This window comes from Dromaius novaehollandiae, chromosome 11, assembly GCF_036370855.1.
Source record: "Dromaius novaehollandiae isolate bDroNov1 chromosome 11, bDroNov1.hap1, whole genome shotgun sequence".
Taxonomy (NCBI): Eukaryota; Metazoa; Chordata; class Aves; order Casuariiformes; family Dromaiidae; genus Dromaius; species Dromaius novaehollandiae.
In genome coordinates this window covers 6598743-6621108 of record NC_088108.1, presented here as the reverse complement: position 1 = coordinate 6621108, position 22366 = coordinate 6598743, and the positions used below count along the sequence as shown (strand labels likewise).

The 22366-nt window shown below is 39.0% G+C and overlaps 1 protein-coding gene and 1 long non-coding RNA gene across 8 annotated transcripts in view; one reads left to right on the top strand and one right to left on the bottom strand.

The window, feature by feature from the left end:
- The first annotated feature begins 2305 nt into the window (after positions 1-2305).
- The window catches only part of NXT2 (nuclear transport factor 2 like export factor 2), a 71405-nt gene continuing 51344 nt past the window's right edge, over positions 2306-22366 (top strand). For 4 of the 7 annotated variants that reach the window (XM_064518150.1, XM_064518151.1, XM_064518148.1 and 1 more), the window contains exons 1-3: positions 10901-11061; positions 14732-14818; positions 15994-16138. In XM_064518150.1, coding sequence (XP_064374220.1) covers positions 11035-11061; positions 14732-14818; positions 15994-16138 — 259 coding nt within the window. In that variant the 5' untranslated portion in view covers positions 10901-11034. Of the gene's footprint in view, positions 2326-10900; positions 11062-12443; positions 12589-14731; positions 14819-15993; positions 16139-17084; positions 20560-22366 lie in introns of those variants that run through there. The other 3 variants (XM_026115750.2, XM_064518146.1, XM_064518147.1) reach the window with 3 other exon arrangements.
- Positions 10941-12369, bottom strand: LOC135329541 (uncharacterized). Its single transcript, XR_010391010.1, has 2 exons — positions 12124-12369; positions 10941-11440 (listed from the first exon to the last, which is right to left on the bottom strand). It is a non-coding gene; the product is annotated as an uncharacterized LOC135329541 (long non-coding RNA).

The window sequence follows — 22366 nt, the reverse complement described above, 5'->3', positions numbered from 1 at the left end:
GCATGGAGAAATATCGCTTAGCATTTGATTGTTGTTAGGTCGTCTCATTAACCAGTTAACTGTTGTGGCCTGCTTACTCACACTGGCCAGCATTTAAGTCTGAGCCAAATGTAAATTGAGCTCAGAATATGCTACAAGCTGACCTGACCTAACTATTTAAGACAGCATATAAACCATAATTTTAGCCCTGCAGGCCTTTCTCATCTGAGTGAACTTTGCTCCATAGTTCTGTTCAGTCTGTGTTGTGGAGTGGTTAATGCTCCATCTATAGCTGATCTAAAACTTATTCTTAAAGCTTCTTAAAATGATAATTGGATTTTCAACTAGACTATTCTAAAAAAATACCAAAGGGAAAAAATGTTGGAAAAACCCAAACACCTGAAAATTGAGAAGAAAAATTGCTTTTGATCCAAAGCAGCTGAAAATTTGTTCACAGACAAAACCTGCTTCTTTCTTGTTTGTGTTTCTAACTTTAAAAGCATTGCCTCTATTGAAAATGTCAGTGGAAAAGAAACTCATTTTCTGGCTCCTGTAACCCATGCTACTCCGCCCCATGGGAGTTACTTAAAGTAGGCAAAGCCTTGTCAGAATACATCCAAGGGTGAAGGAACCACAAAACAATTCTATATTTAGAACATTTTTTTAGTGTATGTCTAGTTTTTCTTTTACAGGTAATAGTTTACTTCTCAGCCTTCGGAAAAAAACACAGAAGGGGAAGTTTAAAATGTTTTGCAAAGAGATGGCTGGAAAAAAAGGTCCAGATCCAAATTACACAGTTTTTATATTTTAGACCATTTCTAAAGGTAAATTGGATGCTAGCAGTAAAACATGACAAAGAATGTAGTATATATTTATTTGCTCTTGGATTATATGCTTGAATGTTTAGCTCTCGTTTGTAACATTTTCTGTCTCTTTACAAACAAGAAGGATCAATATGTGGAAGTGTTTATCCATGATTATGCTAATGATTTTTATTTATATAACCTATATCTATCATAGCACTCCTGTGAACCTCAAAATGAAAGTAAATTAAAAGCAGAGATAAACTTAGCTAAAGCCATAAAAACATTACAATATTGTGTAAAGCAACTGTGGAAAAAATGTCTCTGCACATCTATTAAGATAACCTAAGGTTTGTATTAACTCTTTCTTTAGGTGCATTCTAATGTCACAAGTTTTATTATTACCTCAAAAAAAAATTTGTTTCAAAAGCAGTAGTTTAAATTTAAAAAGTTATACATAGAATATAAAATATATATATAATAATAATATATGTTGTATTATTTGTTTTTGAATTTCTGGTTGCATAAGATTAGTCTTTTAGAAGAATTTCTTAAACTTTCTTGTTCAGCAAAGAGTCTCATGTATTTGCCTGACTAGGACCTAGGTTTCCAGGAACACACCAACAAGAAGCAGGTTGGCAGTACTGTGATTTATGAGTAAATTGGTTCATTTGGGATGAGAAGATAGATAATAGCCCTCAGGCTTTTTAGGATTTACAGATATAACACAAAAGGGATGAGTATCTGATATTCTGCACTGGACAGAAGGAGGGGACAGAGATAGCTAAAAGTCTTTCTTACAGTATTTTATTTTCAGATTTTTTTTTTTTTTAGTAGACATCTAGTGTAATTTCGAACAGGTTTAGAAGTTGTAGCTCGGATTCTTTCAGTCTGCTTGAGAAGCAGACTGCTACTGCCATTTCTGGTTGGTCTTCTTGTTCTGACTCTAAGCTGGACAGACATGAGGGTGAGGTCTAGAATTGGGCTTTCTTTACTAGTGCTCCAAAATGGAGATACTTCCCAGTATTAGCTTTCAATCTGCCAAGGGAATGAGGCAAATACAGAATTTTTCCTCTAAACTTGATCTGGTTATGTAAAGGCAAATTATGTAAAGGGAGAACTGGAGGCAAAAAAGGCCATTTTCCCAGGCTTTAGTGAAAATTGAGCAGTACTAGATGGAGTTAGGAAAAAGGACTAGCTGAACTATTGTAGCTACAATGCTTGCAGTCCCCTGATGAGAAATGATTGTGCTGGTTCAGCTGCACCCAAGTTAAAGAAAACCATGCTCATGTGCTGCTACTGATGCTTGTAAAACGCTCTAGTCAGCTAATGTGTATGATGATGCAAGGCACTGTACAGGTATTTCATACTCCAGATATCTGGATAACAGCTATTTGCCACGTTTTCTGTTTTGTATATACAGGACATAACCGTGAGCTTGCACAGCGATACAACATACTGCTGAAGCCATCGTTGGGATTTCAGTCTAAAATTTTGAGATAAATGGACAAGTGCAAGCAGAACTATATGATCAGCTTAAAAGGTAAGGCTGTAAGCCTCTTCCCCCAGTATATACACACATATGAATATGTATGTGTACACATATACACAGTTCAGCTATCAAGTTGCTATATTTAACCATCTTGGAGTCTATTGTTATATAACTATTTTTACCTGGTGTTTAATTATGCAAGAACAGATTTTCATAAGAGATCATATACTATTTCATTATTTAATTAATGCATAGCATTTTAAGATTCCTTTACCTACCCATTGTAGTGACACTTTGAATTGACCTGTTTTGAAAATTTTGCCCCACGTGGGAGTGCTTTCATGTGGATTAAATCTCAATACCTATTTGTAGTTTATCTCACCGTATCCTTGTGGGTCTGTGAGACTTACTGGTACTATTATCAGTTCAGTACATAGCAAGTCCTGTTTTTCTTTAAAAAACAAGAGAGGTGTTTATCAGGGTAAGAGTCATTACATTCCTCCAGCTCTGGTATGACAGGAATTTGAGGTGGAGCAGTGAGTGCATAGTCCAGAGTCCCCATGGGATTCTAACAAACACAGGTTCTGCCTGGGTCTATCCAGAGTAACATGCCTTTTTTGCTGAGAATGAACTAGCCAAACCAGCCCTCCTTTAAACCCACTGTGGTTTAACAAATCCAGACTCCAGTTTTAGCAATATTTTCCTATCCAGTATATAGGTCATAGTATGAAAGCACTGAACACCTGAGATCTGCTCCCAGTTCCCACTGAAATGAACAGACATATCCTTGAGTTCTCATTCAGCCCTTGCTCAGGTAAAACCCTCAGACACTGAGTCAGGATCTGGCTTCAGAGGCATCACATTACTCAGAACCTGTCTGGATGCGGCTAACGTCAATTGCTTGCCTTGTGTTAGGATATAGTTCCTTGAACTTCTAGGCATGTGACTAACATTATTTATGCATTTTGGTAGCTTTTACGAAAGTTCAGAGCACAGCGTTTCACAAGAACTATTCAGCATTTCAAAAGATTCAAGGTCTTAGAGATAGCGTATATTACCTTTACACTGCACGAGAGTCTTTAAACATACTGCTTTACCAGCTTGAAGGTTGCAGTGCTGTGTGAATCACTGACCTTGAGGGATTCCTTCTGGTAAACATTACTGTGCCTGAGAAATCTTTGAACTGTGGTTGGACATTGTTAACACAGATGCTGTATGTGCTGTGCAGTCAGTGAAGGCCTGTAAACCTAATAATAAGAGAGTGAACCTACCAGTTTAATTTTGATCACGGACATAGGCCTTGGATCGTTTCTTTGGACTCTACTTATTTATTTCAGTAGAGAAGCTATAGTGTTGTACAACCCAGCAGGGAGATTTTGAACCTTCAGAGTTTGAGTATGTAATATTATGATTTGAGTATACGTTACATATATTCTGAATCAGTAAATTAGAAAGCATTGTAGTTGTTTTTTTTAAATAGAGAATATTCCATTTCAGATTTGTCAGTACTAATTATGTAACCTTAAAGGAGAATAAATTATAAAACCATGGAAATTACAAACGTGTTAATCTGAGTCCAGCAAGATTATTTGCAAACTAAGGACTACACATTTCAACTTGAGTAATCAGGACAGATGGACCTGTTCTTAGTCTGTTATTGGAGTCTTTACAGAAAACTCAGAGTTACTTGCACAGTACAAGTTTGAAAAGTAGCCTAGCAGTATGCAGTTCGGCTTCTCTTTTGCATAGGTATGAATGGAAGTATAGATAATTGTCATGGAGAGATTCCATGGGAAAAATGTGGATTCTTTTTGTTTTGCTGGAGATTGAATTATACTTTCATTCTGTGACCAATAAAGTATTCTCCCAGTATCAAGATAATTTAAAATAAAAATCTATGCCTTTTTGGCAGGGATTCTGAAATCATCTCGAGCTTTGCTATCAATTTTAATTAACAGAGCATCACCTGATGAAACAAAAGAAAATCTGGGCTGACCCAGATGGCTGAATATCAAGCTTAATGTGTTTTTGAAAGGCAAGTATGTTCCTTCTTCTAAGTACCATTTAGTTATGATATTTTGACTAAACGTGACTAAAATTATGAAGCAGTCACATCCGAGAATTACCTCCTATCTCCATATAGGTGTTTGTGCTATACGCACGTCACCTATTTGCCATTTAATTGTGATTACAGCTTTTATTCATTGCTGTTAGTATCAGCTACTTGGGAAGCTTTCCAGCAAATAATAATTTTAAAGGTTAGCATTATAAAGAATCAAAAATACCTCATATAGCTAAATTCACCTCACAGTTGTAATAGTTGATCCCAGCTATTTCAACAAGGTTACACTTTTTGCTTGTACTGGGATAATTTGGTCTGTAAGATCTAAACTGATTTAAAATTAATTCCCCTTCCATATGGTAAGTGGGTGTAGTGGAACTGCATATTCTAGGAACCATCTTCAGATGGAAAGGTATTTTGATGAGTCATCTCAGTGTAACTGCTTGGACTCTGTAGGGGACTTCAGTGGCATTACTGCTGAGTCAGTCTAGCATCTGTGTCTTTTAAGTTCTTTCCAGGATATAAAAGGGTGGTGAGCATGGGTAAATTGATTTTGGGTACTAGAGATAAAGGCTAAGAAACTGCTAGGAATAGCTGGGCTTTTGAGGAGAAAGTATGACTTATAACTGGTTGTTACTTGAACTAAATCAAAATGCATATTTAGGCATATATTTGTGCAATATAGAGTACCGTTATAGTTTTTTCAACACAAAGTGTCTACTCATAAGGATACTCTTAAGTCCTAGACCCCCAAACCAAAGGCTTGCTCCATGGAAAGCAACTGAACATCTTGGTATGGTTCAGATTGGCTATTTTGTTTCCACTACAAATGATATTTTCTAAGTAAAGGAAATGTATCTTCAGGGAGTGAGAGTCAAGTGAGTGTTTTGGAAGTCTAATTTTGCCCAATCAGCAAAGTAGCCAGCAAAAACACTAGGACAAGTCCTAACAGTTGAGTTGGGTAAAGAAGTGAGGGGAAGTAAGCAGGAAGTCTCATTATTCCAGTCACATAATTTGGATTGGTAGTGGGAGGTGTGCATTTCACTAAAATATTCCATATCAAAACTACTGAAATTATGATCCTATTGAAATTATGAAATACTGAAATTATGATAATAAAAAGTATGATAATTCTAGAATTATGTATTAGCAAAATCTGAAATTGTTACAGGAAAATATTTTCTGGAGGAAGCATTGTTCGCTAGCAAGGCTCTTTACCTCCACATAATTATTGACTCTTTTGAAAAACTAATAGATTTGTGAAGCATAGCTTCTCACTAAAGAACCATGTTGAGTCTACCCTAATATGTTGTGTTTGTCCAAGTAGCTACCAATTCTTTTCTTTATTATAGTTTCTACAAATTTGGCTAGGATGGACGACAGATTTACTCGTTTATAGTTCCCTTGATCCGACTTGGAGTCGTTTTAGAAAATTGGCATCACATTTGCCACCTTCCAGTCCTAGAGTACAGAATGTGTTGTAAATGACAGATTCCATACTGTGTATTAGTATGTTCTTTAGGAGCACATAACTTGGCATATACCTTGGCAGTTTGTTACTGTTCGTTTTATGGATTTGTTCTAAAACCTTTTGTACTGACATTTCACTTTATGGCAGATCCTCCATTTCATTCCCTGTGAAGAAGTGTTCTAATATAAGGTACTTCATGGTGATCAAAGATGTGAAGAGTTTGTTTAGCTTTTCTACTACAGCCTTTTCTTCCTTTGTCACACACTGAATGCGTACTGGCCTTACAGATTTTCTGGCAAGACTTCTTGCTTTTAATGTGTATGAGAGAGGATTTTTATTCACAGAGTGTCTGCCTTCAGTAAAATGTTTCTCAGAACCATTCTTGATTTGCTATACATCATTTTTAAATTTTATTTGCTGAAGTTCATGTTTCTTTTCTATTTTCTTCATTTGGACCCAGCTTCCATTTTTGAAAGATGTTCTGATTCTCTACCCTGCCCTGTTACTTAAGCATGCTAGACTTTTTTATCTTTTTTAAAGCATTTCTGATAAGTGGTATGCATCTGTTCTGAGTATCTCATATTTCTAGTATGTCTTTAAGCAGTTTCCACACCATGTGCAAGCATTTTACATTTCTTGCTGATCATATATTTTTTTAATGTTTTACACACCATGGTGTGTAAAATTTTTTGGTCTTTGTTATTCTGAGTAGGAGTTTGGACCTGACATTGTGGCCACTGCTGTGAGCAACTGAGTGGCTCTCTCACAGTAATATTTTGAACCAGGTCTTCCATACTGCTTGCAAAAGTTGCCTCCTTCTTGTATTTCCTGATTAACTGATCCCAATAAGCAGTCATTATGCTAAAATGATATCCAAAATTTCATTTTCAAAAGTAGCTGAGAATGAATTTCACATCCATTTTTTAATGCAGCTTCTCTTTGACACATTGCTTCACTGAATAGTGACCAGTGCTAATGAAGGGAGGGGACAGGCATAGAGGACCTTCAAATGATCTACCTCCCTAACTACCAGGAGAGAGTCCGCAGTGAATCCTGCTGGAGGAGTGTTCCTCTGATTAACTGACACTAAAGAAACTATCGTGATCCCACTTTCTAAAGTATTTGTGAATGAGAAAAATCCTATCCTGGTAGAAGGAAGGCTTGCGATCTAATTAGCTACTTCAGTTTCTAATATTTCTGATTTAATCCTTTATACAATATTTCTTTTGTTGAAGCAGCCATAGATAAATGAGTTAAAAAAAAATCTTTTCCTCAGATCCCTATTTTAACGTGTTGGAAAGTAATAGAGAACTTTGCACAGTCTGCCAACAATTAAATCTGTTTCTCTTCCAGCTTTCACAGTGAGTAAATGAAGAGGTGATGCTTTTACAGGCATTTATCTTATTTCCATTGTTTTGTGTGGCAAATAAATAATATGGTGATGTAGTGACAGAATGAGAGGCTTGAGGCTATCTAACAAAGAAGCACAAAACCATGTATATATTGGAAAACCAGGCAGAAGCCAGATTTAACTCTTTCGTTTAACTCTTTCCTTAGCCTAAGGTGGATAAGATTTTAAATTACAGGACTTTTTAATTTCTGTATTAAGTAATCTTCATTGTGAAATTGTTAATCCAGCAGGATATGTTGTTTCTTAGTGATGCAACTCCTACACAGCAATGACGAATCAGTATACAGCTGACACTGCTGGCTGTGATTCAGTATACTAAAGGGCACAGCCTCATATGGCCTGACCCAAACTTAATCCTCTCTCAGGCAGCCCTATCACAGATGCAGCTCTCCATTCCCAGAGTGTTTATCACCTTCAGTATGTGATTTCTTCACAGTCAGCTCCACATCATCTTTATTAATTATTTGCAGACCTCCTGAGTTTTGTGCCTTAGGTATGAGACTCATGTAGTTGATCCTTGTGTGATCTCCTCTGTAGTTAGGCCTCATGTTTATGCATTGTAGTGACACAGTTTCACTGTTGCTCCATGACCACACAGGCTCGAGCAGGTGCACCTGGTGCATAGGATCCACAGAAGTGCAAACAGACCGCAGCACAGTGCTGCCAGCAGTGATATGGCAGTGTCAGGAAAGAGATCATACCCTGGGAAGAGCCCTGCTAAGGTGGCTTCCCTCTGCTGCAAGCTACTGCTGAGAAGAGTCCTTCGTCATGTGCCTTAGTGCTTCTGTAATGGTCCTCTGATGTAACAGGGTGAAATACGTTCTCATACACGGGAAGAGGAGAAACTTGAGAAGTCTGTGTTTCTGATACCGTAGTGTCTAGGAATTCGAATAGACAAGAACTGTACCAACAGAATAAAGAAATATCTCTAACCTATTCTGTTGAGCAATATTGCCATCCATATAATGAAATCACAGCCCTTCTTAGCCATTTTTATTTTATACATCAATATATGTGCTGAGGGATTTGGGTCCTGGAGGAATGTGGTTGCCTCACTATACAGTATATATTTCTCCAGAGGGTGATTTTATTAAACTTGATCTTACAGTTCTTATTAAGAGAAACCAGCACAGACGCTTTTTGGCCACAAGATGCTCTTCTGGAATGTGGTCTGAGTCATAAACAGAATATTCCAGTACCAAATGGACTGCAGATTCCTTTGAACTCAGGTCTTTTCCTATTATTCACAGCGTTATAAAAATTTAATTAGCTGGCCTTACAGCTCAACCTGTTCCAGGAAAACAGAGCAAGCTGCTTTTGTGCAATTGCCCGTCTCAGTCCCTGCGACGGGAGCACTGGAGCTTTGGTCGCTCTGCGCCCTGCCGGCTCCCTGCCGGTACCGCAGCCTGGAGACTTCTGTGGAAAGTCACTCCCAGGAATAACAGCAGCCGTGGAAAAACGTTGCACATGGGAAAAGCACCTAAGAGTGCTAAAATAGATAGAAACTTAAGGGCTAAGTGCTCGTACATTGACCTTCTAGTTTTACATCCACAGTCTTCCAGACACAATGTGATACAGGACATACATGACCATGTTGTCTGTGATAGCAAGTGCAATTATTATGGTAACGTGTGCAATTCTCCACCCCGGTTATTTGCCAGGGTTTATAAGGCATCTTTGTCCTTGTTTGCATTCACAAATTAACATGTAGATGATTTAAATAACATTAACCACTTGTACAGTAACATGTAAGACTTCTAGAACTTTTTCCCAACTCTCTGGAAGATGTTGAAGTACCCAAACTCACTTCTTTCTTTATGAAAACACTGGTGAATTATTTCATATAGCTGGAAGGCACTGCAAAGTAGGCCATCGGATGTCCAAGCTCTTTCTCCCAGGACAAGATCAATGTTACTTCACCATGCTAATACTAACGTTACAGAAAGTATGAAAAAATTACTGAATTAATTATAATTAAGTGCCACAATAGAGCCACATAAGTTCTGTTGTGCTCCAGGCTATTCTGTGCTTGAATATTTTCAGACCTTCACAATAACCAAGTTTTAGATGCAGAGGGAAGAAATGCTATTCTTTTGTGTTTGTCTATAGATTGTTTTCATATAGACTGATGTGAATGATGCTGTCTCCACCAGACTGTCCTACATGAAGGAAAGTAAAATGAGCTCTGCACATAACTAATTGCCTGATCACCCTTGCACATGTTACAAACAGTATAAAACTACAGTTCTGGTTTCTTTTTTTTCCCCAATGGCCGGTCATTCCAAGACAGTAAACTCAAGTAAGTAAAATGGCTTTGCTTGTAACCTTGAATTGATTTAAAATGATGTTTCCTGAGGCTGCTGTTCTGTTCCAGCTCTCATAAGCTATTTTAACTGCTAATAGAAACTAGTCAGGTGTTGCTGACTATGCTGTCAAAATGAGATTGACACTGAACGTCTGTTAGGCACTTCATCATTCTAATACTGAGGCTGAGCTAGAAATGCTAATAGGGAAGGGATTTTTTATGACAGGGGGCACAGTACCATGTACGTAATGGGTTCTGCTGCATACATATGTAGTATTTGCAAAAACAGGCTTGTGTCAGTGTTGTATCATTTTCTACCTGCTGCTTTGTTTCTGCTGCTTGCTGCATTAACCATGACTATAAGCTATTTGAGTTAAGGATTATCTGTTTGTGAGCCCTGTAGTACTTAGCTCAGTGGGCTAGCTGATGTCTTTGTCAGTCTTTAGGTAGTTCTGTCACCTAAATTATGAACACGGGTGACAACTAGCATACAACAGTTTCTGGTAAGAAGAACTCAAAGCATGAGTCTCATTAAAAAATTAAACTAAGTTTTGAAAAGATACATCTATCCAAGATACAGATATATCGACACCAGTATAAATACATGTTCAGTTTGATACATCTGTTTTGCTGTTAGTCCAGTCCGTGAAACAGGAATTTTCAGAAAAGATGTGCAGAATGAATGTTAATGCTCTGCTTGTTAAGTGTGCAGACCAAGAAAGTTGTGCAGCCTTTGTAAAAAGTGATAAAGACAAGTATTTTTCAGTGTCCCTTGCTCAGAAACACCAATGGGAAATAAGCACACTGTATATTTCTGTGCAAAAGTATAACACATTCTGAGTGCCTTTGCTTCCTTTTAATGTAGGCATTTATGGTCCATTGTGTTTTGCCAGATGGAATGCATTAAATTATTTCTGGAGTTTGTCATGATACAGCAATACACATGCACATTGTCATATAACCCATCGGAATCTTTGAAATATTTATAGACACTTCTCAGAACAATCAAGTTTAATTACTTCAGGGCAGAGAGCAGGTAACAGCCTGAAGGCATTGCAGCTGCATAGGTGAGTCGGAAGCTGCCAGAAGAACTCAAACCAGGCCTAAGCAAACAGTTCTGGGAAATATCTGTCATCAGTGGGACAGTACACTGAGTTTAGTAGGTGATCACTGTGCTGTATTCTAAGCTTGAATCACCATATTGCCAAAGCGTACAACGTGCAGTGTTTGTGTTATGACTGTCTGGCCTACTTACATATATGTTGGGGTAGAAAGAAGCCAGCCTTTTTCTTGCAGTCTGTCAAGGAGCCAGTAAATTCCCAAACCATGAGTTGGAGGTGACTGAAGGAGGAGTCACTTCCTTAGAAACGGTCCAAAGGAAAACATGTTTAATGAGCCCATGTATAGAAAATAGGTCTTTCTGGCTTGCATATGTATCTATCTATCCATGGCACTTACATGCAACTGGGCCAACAGGGAGAACAATTTGGTGCTAAACTCTTGAAGAACAGATGTTTTTGGAGCAGCATTTTAACAAGGTACTATTTATGTAGTGCAAACTTGGGTTTATGAAAGCAGACTTCCTAAATGAATTGTATGAAGTGTTGCTTGACTTGCTAGCAAATGTTTGAAATGGCATTTACTGAGATAAAATCTGGATCAATGCTGAACCTTAGGTTGGCTGAAGTAGACGCCATACTCCTCTTTCAACCTTGGCTGTTCCTGTCTTTCTGTCACCCTCTCTGTCTTGGAGTTGTGCACTGAATCAGACTGGTGAATTGATCTTCCTGAAAAATTATGCAGTAAAGAAAATGGGAATCAGTTTGCCAGTTCCATGAACAGGTACGCCGGTACAGCAAGGAGGGCAGCGGCTGCTTCACCTGGCACTGCCCGAGAAAAAGTTCATGTGCAGCCTCTCTAAAAGGAAAACAACAGCTATTGTGTGAAATCTGTGAAAATGAAGTACATTATCTCTTGCATTTATTTAAGAAGCTGTGAATTTTAAGTTCACAAGTGACAAAGAGGAGCAAATTATGTCAGTCTAAATTCCCTGCTGCTAATTCGTACCTCCATTTATCACCTCGAGATTTTAAAGCAAACAACCCTAAATTGCTCTGCTCTTCAACTCTTCTTTAAAACAACTGCAGCTGCTAAAGTGTCCGATGTGCCTCTGAGCAGTCCTGGATCTCCAGCTTCTGTGCTGGGCAAGCGGCTGGGAGCGTCCCCACGTTGGAGGACAGGGCAGGACTATTGCTGGCATTAGCATCCCGCCGCTACGCTGGGTTATGTGCGCAGCCGGACGGCGTGAGAGGGAGAGGCAGTGGCACAGAGCGCAGCGGCGCTGCCTGCTTTTGTACTCGTGGCTCCCTCCGTGACAGAGGTAACGGTGTATTGGCAGTGCAGCGTCTGCCACCGGCGTGTTAGAGATGGCTTCTGTGCCGACAGTGCCTTCTCCTCATTGCAAAGTGTTTTAAAAGCAAAATACGGAGAACGGGATGTAACAATAAGCAAAGAAAAAATCATAAAAAGAGGGTCAGGGTCTCAGGGAACGAAACAGCGCAAATGCCGTACAGATGGATGAAACACAGTCTAAGGCGCACCTCTCCGCTAGCCCCGAGCAGCACAGCTAGGCCGCCGATTTGTTCCCTTCCTTTTCATTGGCGCGCGCTGGATGCCTCTGTGCTTTTGAGGCTAGAGTGCTACTAAAAGCAGCCTCCAAGGTAAGGCAGACCTGCGGGCAACCGGCTCCGCGGCCTGGGCGCGCTGACGCCCGAGCACGGCGCTTGCGGAGGCCGGCGCGGCCCCCGGTGCCGCGCGAAATGGCCGCCGACGGGGGCGCCGCGCCGCGCTGCGCTGAGCTGAGCCGAGCCGCGTTGGCCCGGCGCGGTGCGGCGCCCCCGCCGGCGGCCATTTCGCGCGGCACCGGCGCGCGGCCGGAAGAGCCGGGCCGTTGAGCGCGGCGCACATCCGGCGCCGTCCCTCTCGCCAGAGCGCCCGCCCGCCCGCCTCGCCGCCGCGGAGGGGCCGCCGCCTCCCCGCCTCGCCTCCGCATGGCCGCCTCCGTGGTGAGTGCCCCGAGCCGCTGGGGCAGCCGAGGCGCGGGGAGCGGCCGCGAGGCTCCCTCTCGGCGCAGCCTCGCGGTCCCCGGCCTGCTGCCCGCGGGGCTGCCTGGGTCCGGGCGGACCTTCAGCCTCCGCGGCGCCCCTCGCCAGCGCGGCCGTTGTGCGGAGGGGTCCGTGGCCGCAGCCCCGCGGGGCGCTTTCGTTGTGGGGGGTGGCGGAACGAGCACGCTGCGCGAGATCGTCAGCGGAGCCCTCGGGTTTACAAAAAAAAAAAGTATTTAATTTCTATTAAACGTTAGGAAAAAGAGATTCCCCGGTGAGGTGGTGAAAACATTCAGATAGGTGCCGAAAGGATTGCGAAATCGCCATTCTTAGAGATGTTCAAAACTTGACTGGAGATACGATCCTAAGCAACCGGATTGCACTGCAAGAGTAACCAGATCTAAATTTGAAGTCAGATCGAGCTTTGGAGTGGGTCCTGCTTTGAGCAGGGCTTTGGGCCAGGTGATCTGCAGAGGTTTCTTCCAACCTAAATTATTCTCTGAATTTTAAAATATATTCAGTTCTATGGTTAAAAAGAAGTTGTCCCGAGTGTCAAAACTAACAAAGCTTATTTTCCTATTGACTTAAATTGCCAGTTACCTAGTAGCTCATTCCAGTCTCCTTCTAGTGTTTCTCTCATGTTCGCCCTCAGACATGGTCAGTCTGTTCAGCTGGATAATGGGCAGTGTGTTTGGCTGCTGGTTAGAAAGCATGTATGCACGTCTTTGTGTGTGTGTGTGTGTGTGTGTGTGTGTGTGTGTGTGCGCGCGCGCACGCAGGCGTGTGCCTGCTGGTTGAGAAGTAACAGCCATGTACTCTAGATAAGTAACAAACTGAGTTACAGTTACCATTCTCTTAGCCCAGGTTAATACTGTCTCCTAGTGCCAAAGAGTTACTCTCAGAACTCGTTGGCATACAGTGTCTTTAAGACTACTTCGTCATATTTGCTTGGAATCGGCCAGTGCGCTCAGAAGTTGTTGGAGGAGATAGAAAGATGAAGAGCATGCTCATGTCCTTACAGAGAGAGGTCAAAATAGTTGTATATAGTTAACATGAAAGTGTATGTCGTTATGGAGTAAGCAGTGATTATTTGACAGGCTGATTAGTGTTTTGGAGTATGGAAGTTTCTTTGAATAGAAATGTTTCTTGTAGGAGTTAGTGGTAGTCTCAGTGTATATTCATTAAAGACTGCCAAGAAAATGTAAATAGTTAAATTGTGAATACTGATTGAGTTGTAAATATTGAGAATATAATGCTGAAATAGAATAATGATAACTGATAATGTTTTAAACAAAGTATTGTAGTAGATCCAAATGCAAAGTTATATATCTACGACAGGAAATTCAGAATCGCTGCTTTCCGGATGTCACAGTTCAGGGTCTGTAAGAGATCAAGGGCCAAACAAATAAAGTGAACAAATAACTGAATGAGTTCCCAGTGCAGTGATATGACAACAAAGTCTGGTACCTTTGGATGGATAAAAGTAAATATATGGCAAGGAATAAGGCAAATAATGAGATGTAAGCAAAAGTGTTTGTTTTTCACTTTTAGATATAGCACTGGAGTGACTGATACTGGAGTATGTCCAGTTCTGTCTCTTGCTCTCTTTATTTTAAGGTGTTTAACAAAAAAAAAAAAGAAAAAAAAAAAAAGAGAGAGAGACTATGGTGGCAGTGTGATAGGCTTTTAAATACTGTTCAGAAAAAGCTTGAATAAATCTTATTTCCTTAAAACTTTATTTCGGAACAGCATAACCATTGGAGCAACAGATATTTGCACTGAATGCTTCTGTGTTCACTCCACTTACAGCCAGTCATAGCCCAGTGAATACTTCTAATACAAATACAGTAAATAAATCAACATTCAAAGATGAATCCTAAAGCTGGCACATTACTAAAAGCTGGTGTCTCCAGCAAGCAAAGAGGAATTTGAAATCATTTTCAACATTGTTTGGCATTATCTTTTAGTGAGGATGGAAAAGAGATGATGACTTTGGTGAGCTACAAAAGGGTAGTTCACTAGCTGAAAACCTGCTTAGATGACTAGTTGCATAAAATTGCTTAATGTATATAATATGTAATTTTGTATGGTTTCTTCTCTCCAGGATTTCAAAACCTATGTGGATCAAGCTTGCAGAGCTGCTGAAGAATTTGTCAACATTTATTATGAGACAATGGACAAAAGAAGAAGGGTATGTAGATATTTTGATAATAGTCAAAATTGCACCTTCTCCTGTGTTTTTCCTTGCTTTTCTAAATAATGTTGGCTTGGAAGCATCTGAAAGTTGGTTCCTGCCTATTGTATTGGCAAAGTTGAGATCTCTCTTTCTTAGACGTGCTCTGTAGAGAATTCTTCATGCAACATTGTTGTAAAGAAGACCCTTTTCGAAAGTGCCTCAGATTTATTCACAGTCATAGTTCAGTTTGTGTCCAACTGCCTTTTAAAGGTACAGGGTTTGGCCATTGTGAGCAGATAAAACTTGTTTTATTTGTCTCCACGCTTCCTTTTTTAGCTTATTTTTTGCCAAACTTTTTCTTACTAGTAGTTTTGCCTTCTCTTACAGTAAAGAGTCTGTGAGTCTTTAGAAGTGCCTAAGGATAAAGTGGAAAGAACTCTATCTCACTTTGAAAGTCTTCATGGACCACGTTGATGTGGTTGGTATCGTGTAATAAATACTTGCACACCAGAGGACAGTTATGAAAACCGACTGTTCTTTGGGATTTTTAAGATATTATAGCTGTGATTTAATAAATTCTAGATTACATGAAAGTGTCACCAGTTGGATGTTACTCCTTAGTCACATTGCAGATAAGCAGGTTAGGCAGAGATGTAGCAACATCTTGAGGGAGAGCTATGCAGTTACTCAGCTGTTTACAGCTTAGGAAATACTGGCGAAATTGTGGTTTGCTGCTGCAGATATCTGTTCTCTTGTAAGTTTCCACTGTTTCTGGTCTTGTTCACTTTTACTTTTTACCTGAAATTAGACTTTATTGGCTCAGCAGTCTGTTTTGCACGCGCGCACACACACAGAAAAAGATTTTAGGGATAAACATGGAAAGGCAGCAGTATCCTTTTGTCATTAAGTAGTACAGCTCTATCACTGGCTTTGTGAAAGGGATCTCATCAGTATATAAACTTGGAGGCATATTAGTCACTATGCTAAGTAATAAAGTAAAACATGTTTTAGTTATTAGTTTGAATTCTTAGTCAGGGGCACTAATTGTTAATGGAGCTGATATTTGAGGAGGACGCTATTTAAGGTGCAGAAGAAATGAGTAACGCAAAACAGTATTCTTTGAATCCTAATGTTGTGCATTGTATGTTTTTATACATTTCCCCCAAATATGTATGTTCATAATCCCTCAGGTTTTGACTAGACTCTATTTGGACAAAGCAACATTAGTCTGGAATGGTAATGCAGTGTCTGGGCAAGAAGCATTGAATGAATTTTTTGAAATGTTGCCATCTAGCGAATTCCAGGTTAATGTACTGGACTGCCAACCTGTTCACGGTAAGGTTGTTGTATAATTTAGTTTATTTTTTGTTTTTTAATTCTCTTTGTAACTGTTGAAAGTGAACAGGAACTATAATAGTGCTCAATATTTGTCTTCGGGGACACACTTATATAAAATACAAAATTTGGTTGAAATGTAAAGCTGTGCATAAATAAAGCATAAATCAAGACATGCAGCAATTGCACGCTGTTCCACCTGTCTAGGAAAATCTTTAAGCAAATTTCTTATTAAGACCAGATGTGTTCTCAGATGTTGTTTTAAGGCTCAGATGTGACACTTTCATGTATTGAAAAAAATGTGCCTTATCAAATTACATTGTCCTTGATGAGGCCTGAGAATCAAGAGATCTCTAGTATAGCTTCTGATACTGACCTGCAGTGTAATGTGGAATGAATCATTAACCTTTCTGTATGTTCGTTTCTTAATATTTAAAATAGATAAAATACATGCTAAATTCTTTTGATTTCTAATTTACAACTTCCAGATAAATGCTTATGTAATTGAAAAGTTAATAAATGACTTCTAATAAATATTTTGGGAATATAAGCAAGGAAAAAAAACTGTGGTCAAGCCTGTTTGCTTTGCTCTGCTGTGAAAAGAATACAGGCTCTAACAGAAGAGAAAAAAGTATATGCAACTTGCTAAATATATCAAATAATGAGAGCTTATTCCAAGCAAAAACCCAGGGGCTTTTCATAGTGCTCTAGAATGAGCAGCATGTGTTGAAAATACAAAAGCCACTAAAAAAGCAGTGCTTGCAAATGAATAAATGATTGTCTGTGTAGAAATCATGCAATAAAACTGTATTTTTCATGGATGTATAACTATGTCGTAGCCTGTAACTAATATAAATAGAATTAAATGAAACTTTTATGTACCTACTTCCTTAGCTATTAGTCTTTGGGTTGCTGGGTTTTTTATATACTTTTTTTCCTTGTGAAGAGCAAGCTACTCAAAGCCAGACGACAGTCCTCGTGGTGACATGTGGGACAGTAAAATTTGATGGCAACAAGCAGCGCTACTTCAATCAGAATTTCTTGCTGACAGCACAGGCCACACCTACCAACACAGTGTGGAAGATTGCGAGTGACTGTTTCCGCTTTCAGGACTGGGCCAGTTAGTGAGCGCTGGCTATGGAAAGTGACCTCTTTCCTTTGGCATATTGAAGTTAGCTGTATAGACAGTCATTCTCCAAGCCTGGGAAAGGCTCACTCTTCCTGTTACATCTGTCGTCATGGAAGCTCTGCGGATGTCTCTGCATCGATCCCAATGGCCATGGTTTTAGTAGTAAACAATCTTAAAATATAAGAGGTTGCTGATGTTAGTTGAACCTATTGAAATGCTGAAGGCAATAAGCTGTGTTGGTATCATTCCTAAAATGCCTTACATGCAGCAATGCTGCCACTTACAGACTTTTTGTATGTAATATTGAATGCTGAAACTCTACTATTTGAACTCATACTCCTCTTAATTTACAATTCTGACCAAATGTGTAATTGCTTCAACTTGAAAAAATCTGTTTTTACAGTAGCATCTTCCCTCTTTTGAAGATGTTTATTGACATGTATATAGAATTCTCGAAGTTACTTACTTTCAGTTGGTTGTAAGAAGCTAGGAAGGATTGACAATGATTTCTGCTGTTTGTGAGAGTAGCAAATATAGCTCCTGGGTGTGTAATCTCTCAAAAAATTATCTATTGAAAAGCTAATGTTACCTTCCTTGGTATGGAAAAATTGGAAGGATTAAATATCTTCAGGTTTCCTTTTGACTTAAGCTTCTCAGAATTTGGTTGTGGTTAATATACATTGATTCATAGGTGAGGAATACTGAATGATTCAGAGCTCTGCTAAATGCATGTAAAGGACTTCAAATTGATTATCTTTCTTTTGAAGTCTTGCAGTTCAAGAAATCAGTTAACATTTCTGTCTGTTTTAACTGTTAATTGTGTTGCTATGAAGGATGGACTATTTTTTCCCATCTTCAACCAAGTTTTAAATTCCTGTTTTCTTTTCAGGAAACATTGTAATAAAAAAGTGGCACTGAAAGTGTGTTTTGCTGTGAGGCCTTCAATTTTCTTTTCAGTAGTAGTATTCAGAACAGGTACTTTGATTATTGTGAACTTGGATGGAGAAATGCTCTGAACACAAATAGTATTTTCCTCTCATGCAGAGTTCAACTATAGTTTTCTTTTTTTTTTTAATATTACCTTTAATGAGTTTTTAAAATCTTGCTCTAACTTTAAAGTTAAAACTCTTTAAACTGCTTTAGTTTCCAAGACTACAGGTTAGAAGATTGCCCATCTTAACGTGGAACTTAGAGTAAATCTGCGTATCAGCATGTTTTATTTCAAAGTGGTACGTTTCTATTTTAAGCTGGGCAAAAAAAATTAAAACTGAGTTATATATAGAAGATTATACTTGCTTGTAACTGAAAATACATATGAGAGGAACTTGTGTCTCTGATCTTAATATTGTTGCAATGAAAGCAGCAGCCTGAATACACAAAGGAGTTAGGACTGCAGCTCCCTTGTTTTTATTACTTAAATCGGAAAACTGTGAAAATAAACAATATCTCATCTGCATAAAACATCTGTAGATTATGTGATATTATCACATAATATCCCACAAATAATGGGATAGCATGATATTTAGGTGAAATGGGTGGTTTTATTTCCTTTTAAGGCACTCTAGTCTTTACATCAGTAAGTTAGAATTAGTAACCTGACTCACCACATAAACTGTTTTATGTTTTGAATAGTGCCTAAAGCTACTGTGTAACTGTTTTTCAACTTGAAGAATATGAATTGTTGCAAAACAATGTGTGAAGTCCAAAATTCTTTGAAAATTGTAAATACTGTAAATACATTGTTATTTCTGTATGTGGTGAAGAAAGAATTGGCCTATTTAATTGCAGTTTGTCTTAACATAGTATGAGAGGCTCATGTAATTGTGTTTGTTCTACAAGTTTGAAAAGAAAGCTTAACTTTCAATTTGCCTGTTACTGATACAGCACTCTTGGACTGTGTCACTGGTGTGGTATGCTTCTTTTTAATTTGCTGTTGCTTACATAAGTAGTATTACAGACCTGCTTTACACACAGGAAGTAGGTTTTGACCCTTAAAATATAGTAAAGGGTGCAACTGTAACATTTGGCTGTTGAATTTTGAAGACAGTCACCAGAACACACACGTTTACCTGTACCTGATAAGCTTGTTATGGGAATAAATATTTATTGGCTGTTTTGCTCTAAATTTTAATTTATATAGTGGTTATTAAGTTTTTTCTAGCCTGAGTGGAAGGTTTAGAGTATCTGCAGCAATGCTGCAGTCAAATGTTATTCCTATCACTTATGTTCATGCTATTCAAATACAGGCTGCTTTGCTGCTTTTAAATCTGACTTCTGCAATTAATTTTTTTTTTCTTTTTAACTAGATGAAACATTATTTGAAAGCTTACTAACTGGTCTGGATGTATAAACCCAGTGTATACTCTTACTTCCTTTGTAAAATGTATAGTTGGAATTGGACTTGATGTGTATGCCGGGATTTGGGGGGGGAGGGGGACGAATCATTTAGAGGCTAATTACTTCTGTCTAGGCAGAAGTGTTAGTCATGTGCTGCCTATTTCTCTCGTCTTGTTCTAGTGCTTCAGTGCTCCCATAATTAGGTGTTGCTCTTTCTAACTGAAAATGCTGTTTCCCAAAGTGTTTTTATGGAGCATACCAATGTTTATGGAGCATACTAAGTGATAATACATCTACTAAATTGAATCAGTGATTTTACAGCTGAATAATTGTGCAGATAAAAGTTCTCTTCGAGACTAGCTGGAGAAGTTAGGTGTGTCGCAGCTCTGTGCTGCTCGTTACCACTTCCGAGGTGAAGTCTGCAGAAGAGAACCTGCAAATGCTTTGTATTTGGTTTATTCACTGCAGAATCATCGAGGCTGGTTTAGCGTTCCCTGCTCCTGACTCTGCTGTAATATCTTAAATTTACATTGGCCGTTTATAAGTTGAACATGTTTATTCTCTAAACTGTGACCAGGAGTTAAAACGGCCACTTTCTGCTCTTTGGTACCAAATCACTAACATACAGCAGATCAGTGAAACAAAGCCAGCTGAAGAGCTAAGCACTTTCAAATACCAACTTGTGGCTACCGAAGACTTGGTAGATCTTCTGTTTTGTGTATTTATTCCCTGTATTGTCCATGTTAATCACTTTTTTTATGTTGGTTTGCTCTTCTGGAATACTGCAGTTAGATTGACTTAAAATGCTTGTGCTGTTTCTTGGAGCAGAGAAGAGCAATATGTTCTGATGGCGTGACTGAATGACGCTTTTGATATGTGTACACTTTGATATCCTGTTTGGGGGGAAAACACATTATAAAGAAATGCTGTTTTATCAGTAAAGTGACTTTCCACACTTGAATGTATTTTGTAAGTTTTTAAAACTGTTCAAGACCTCCTGTAAATTTCCTATAAAAAACCCCCACAACCCTAATCTTCTACTTTATTTATTTTTCTAGAAGTTTTCATAGTTTGTACAGTATTAAAAGTACAACAAATAACCTGTGGCTTTCCCATCTTTACTAGTTGTGTTCTAGCTGTGAATTGTGCGTTCTGATTGTTGCAGCATGGTACAAGGACAGTGTCATTGCTGCAGTGAGGACAGCATATATGGAATAGTGAGTAATCCCACAGCAAATGCCTCGCCAAGAGCACAGTGAACTTGTAAATAGTGTTGAACTGGCTAGAGTAAAAGTCTCAAATGTGACATTTCCCTCATCTAAAATTTACTGACGTTTAGAGTGCTGTCCAACAAATATGTGGATGAAGTCAAACACAACTTGTGCCAGATCCTTGAATTGTAAATATTTTCACTGAGAACAGATTGTTGTGCCTCTGCTGTTTCTCTTCTAAAAAGAAATGAAACACTCAAATGAGGAGTGATTAACGTGGTAACTCTGATGCTTTATTTACTTTATTTTGCTGTTCAAAATGTCAAATGACTATTGATCACTTACACAAGTGCAGATAGTTTTTAGCTACTGGCAATGAAAAGATGATGCTGAATGGAAGGTCAACATCTGTGTGGATTTTCACTTCTAGAAACTAAATTTAATGATGGGTATGTTGTAAAGTTTTTGCTGTGTCTGAAGCTGTAAAATTGGGTGAGGCTTAGCAAGAAGTGAATTTTTTGTAATTATCCTGAACAAGGCTCTGATATCTGATGCAGTGTAAAGGGTCAGGAGTGCCAGGGAAAAAAAATCACAATTGGGGAACAAAACGCAAGTTATCTTTGCATGTATGATGAGAGTGAATCCTGAACTCGCTCTTGCAATATTCCTGGTGGGTTGAAAAGAGGAACAATTAAGTGTTTCTAAACAAGCTTTTCTGTCCTGGTCCTTACTGAAAAGAAGCTAGGTCATTAATATTGAGTTACTCTTTTTGAAAGTTGGGCTTCATAATATAAATCAGTCTGTCGTGTCCAATGATTGAATGGACTGTGGAGACTAAACTGCCGTCTTGCCCTGCATCAGTAACACAGGTGCCTTAGAATAGTATTGATGCAAAAAACATGTTGCATTTCAGTGACTAATTTATGTACTCTTACAGGCTAATTCAGTTCAGCCCCAGTGGGTTTGCAGCTCCATGTTTTTTTAAGTTTTCCAACCAGTATATAATGTTTGAAACATTGAAACAAACAAAGGTATTTGAATGTTTGGTGCTGAGATTAATACTTACCAAGGTCTCTGTATGCCACCATATGAATGCCTCTTAGCTGGTTAAGTACTTTGGTGTATATATTCACGCCAAGAGAGTAAGAATGAACTCCGATGTGAGCTTATGTTACCAGCCGTGCAATTTGCCCTCCTGTCAAACCAGAGTTCCTAGGTTCTGAGAGTTTAAAGCACGTTTTTCGTCAGGATTCAACGAACTGTCACACTGAATGCTTTTACTCATCTGGATGGAATGATCTATAGGTGCATTGTCAGTTCTGACGGGTAACGGAATTGATTTAGCAGGCCTGAATTCCTAATGGACTAAAAGGCTTGTTGGTGTTACCTTTCCCTGAGTCCTGGGGCAGTGCGGCTTGGCCGGGTGTTATAACCTGGTTTCGCAAGGTTCCTGTTTCCCGCTGAGTGCTACAGAGGTTGCTTTCACCGGGGAGTCCTCGAGGAACTGAGGACTTTGTGCGAGTAGGTAGTTCTGTCGTCGGTGTCTTATGG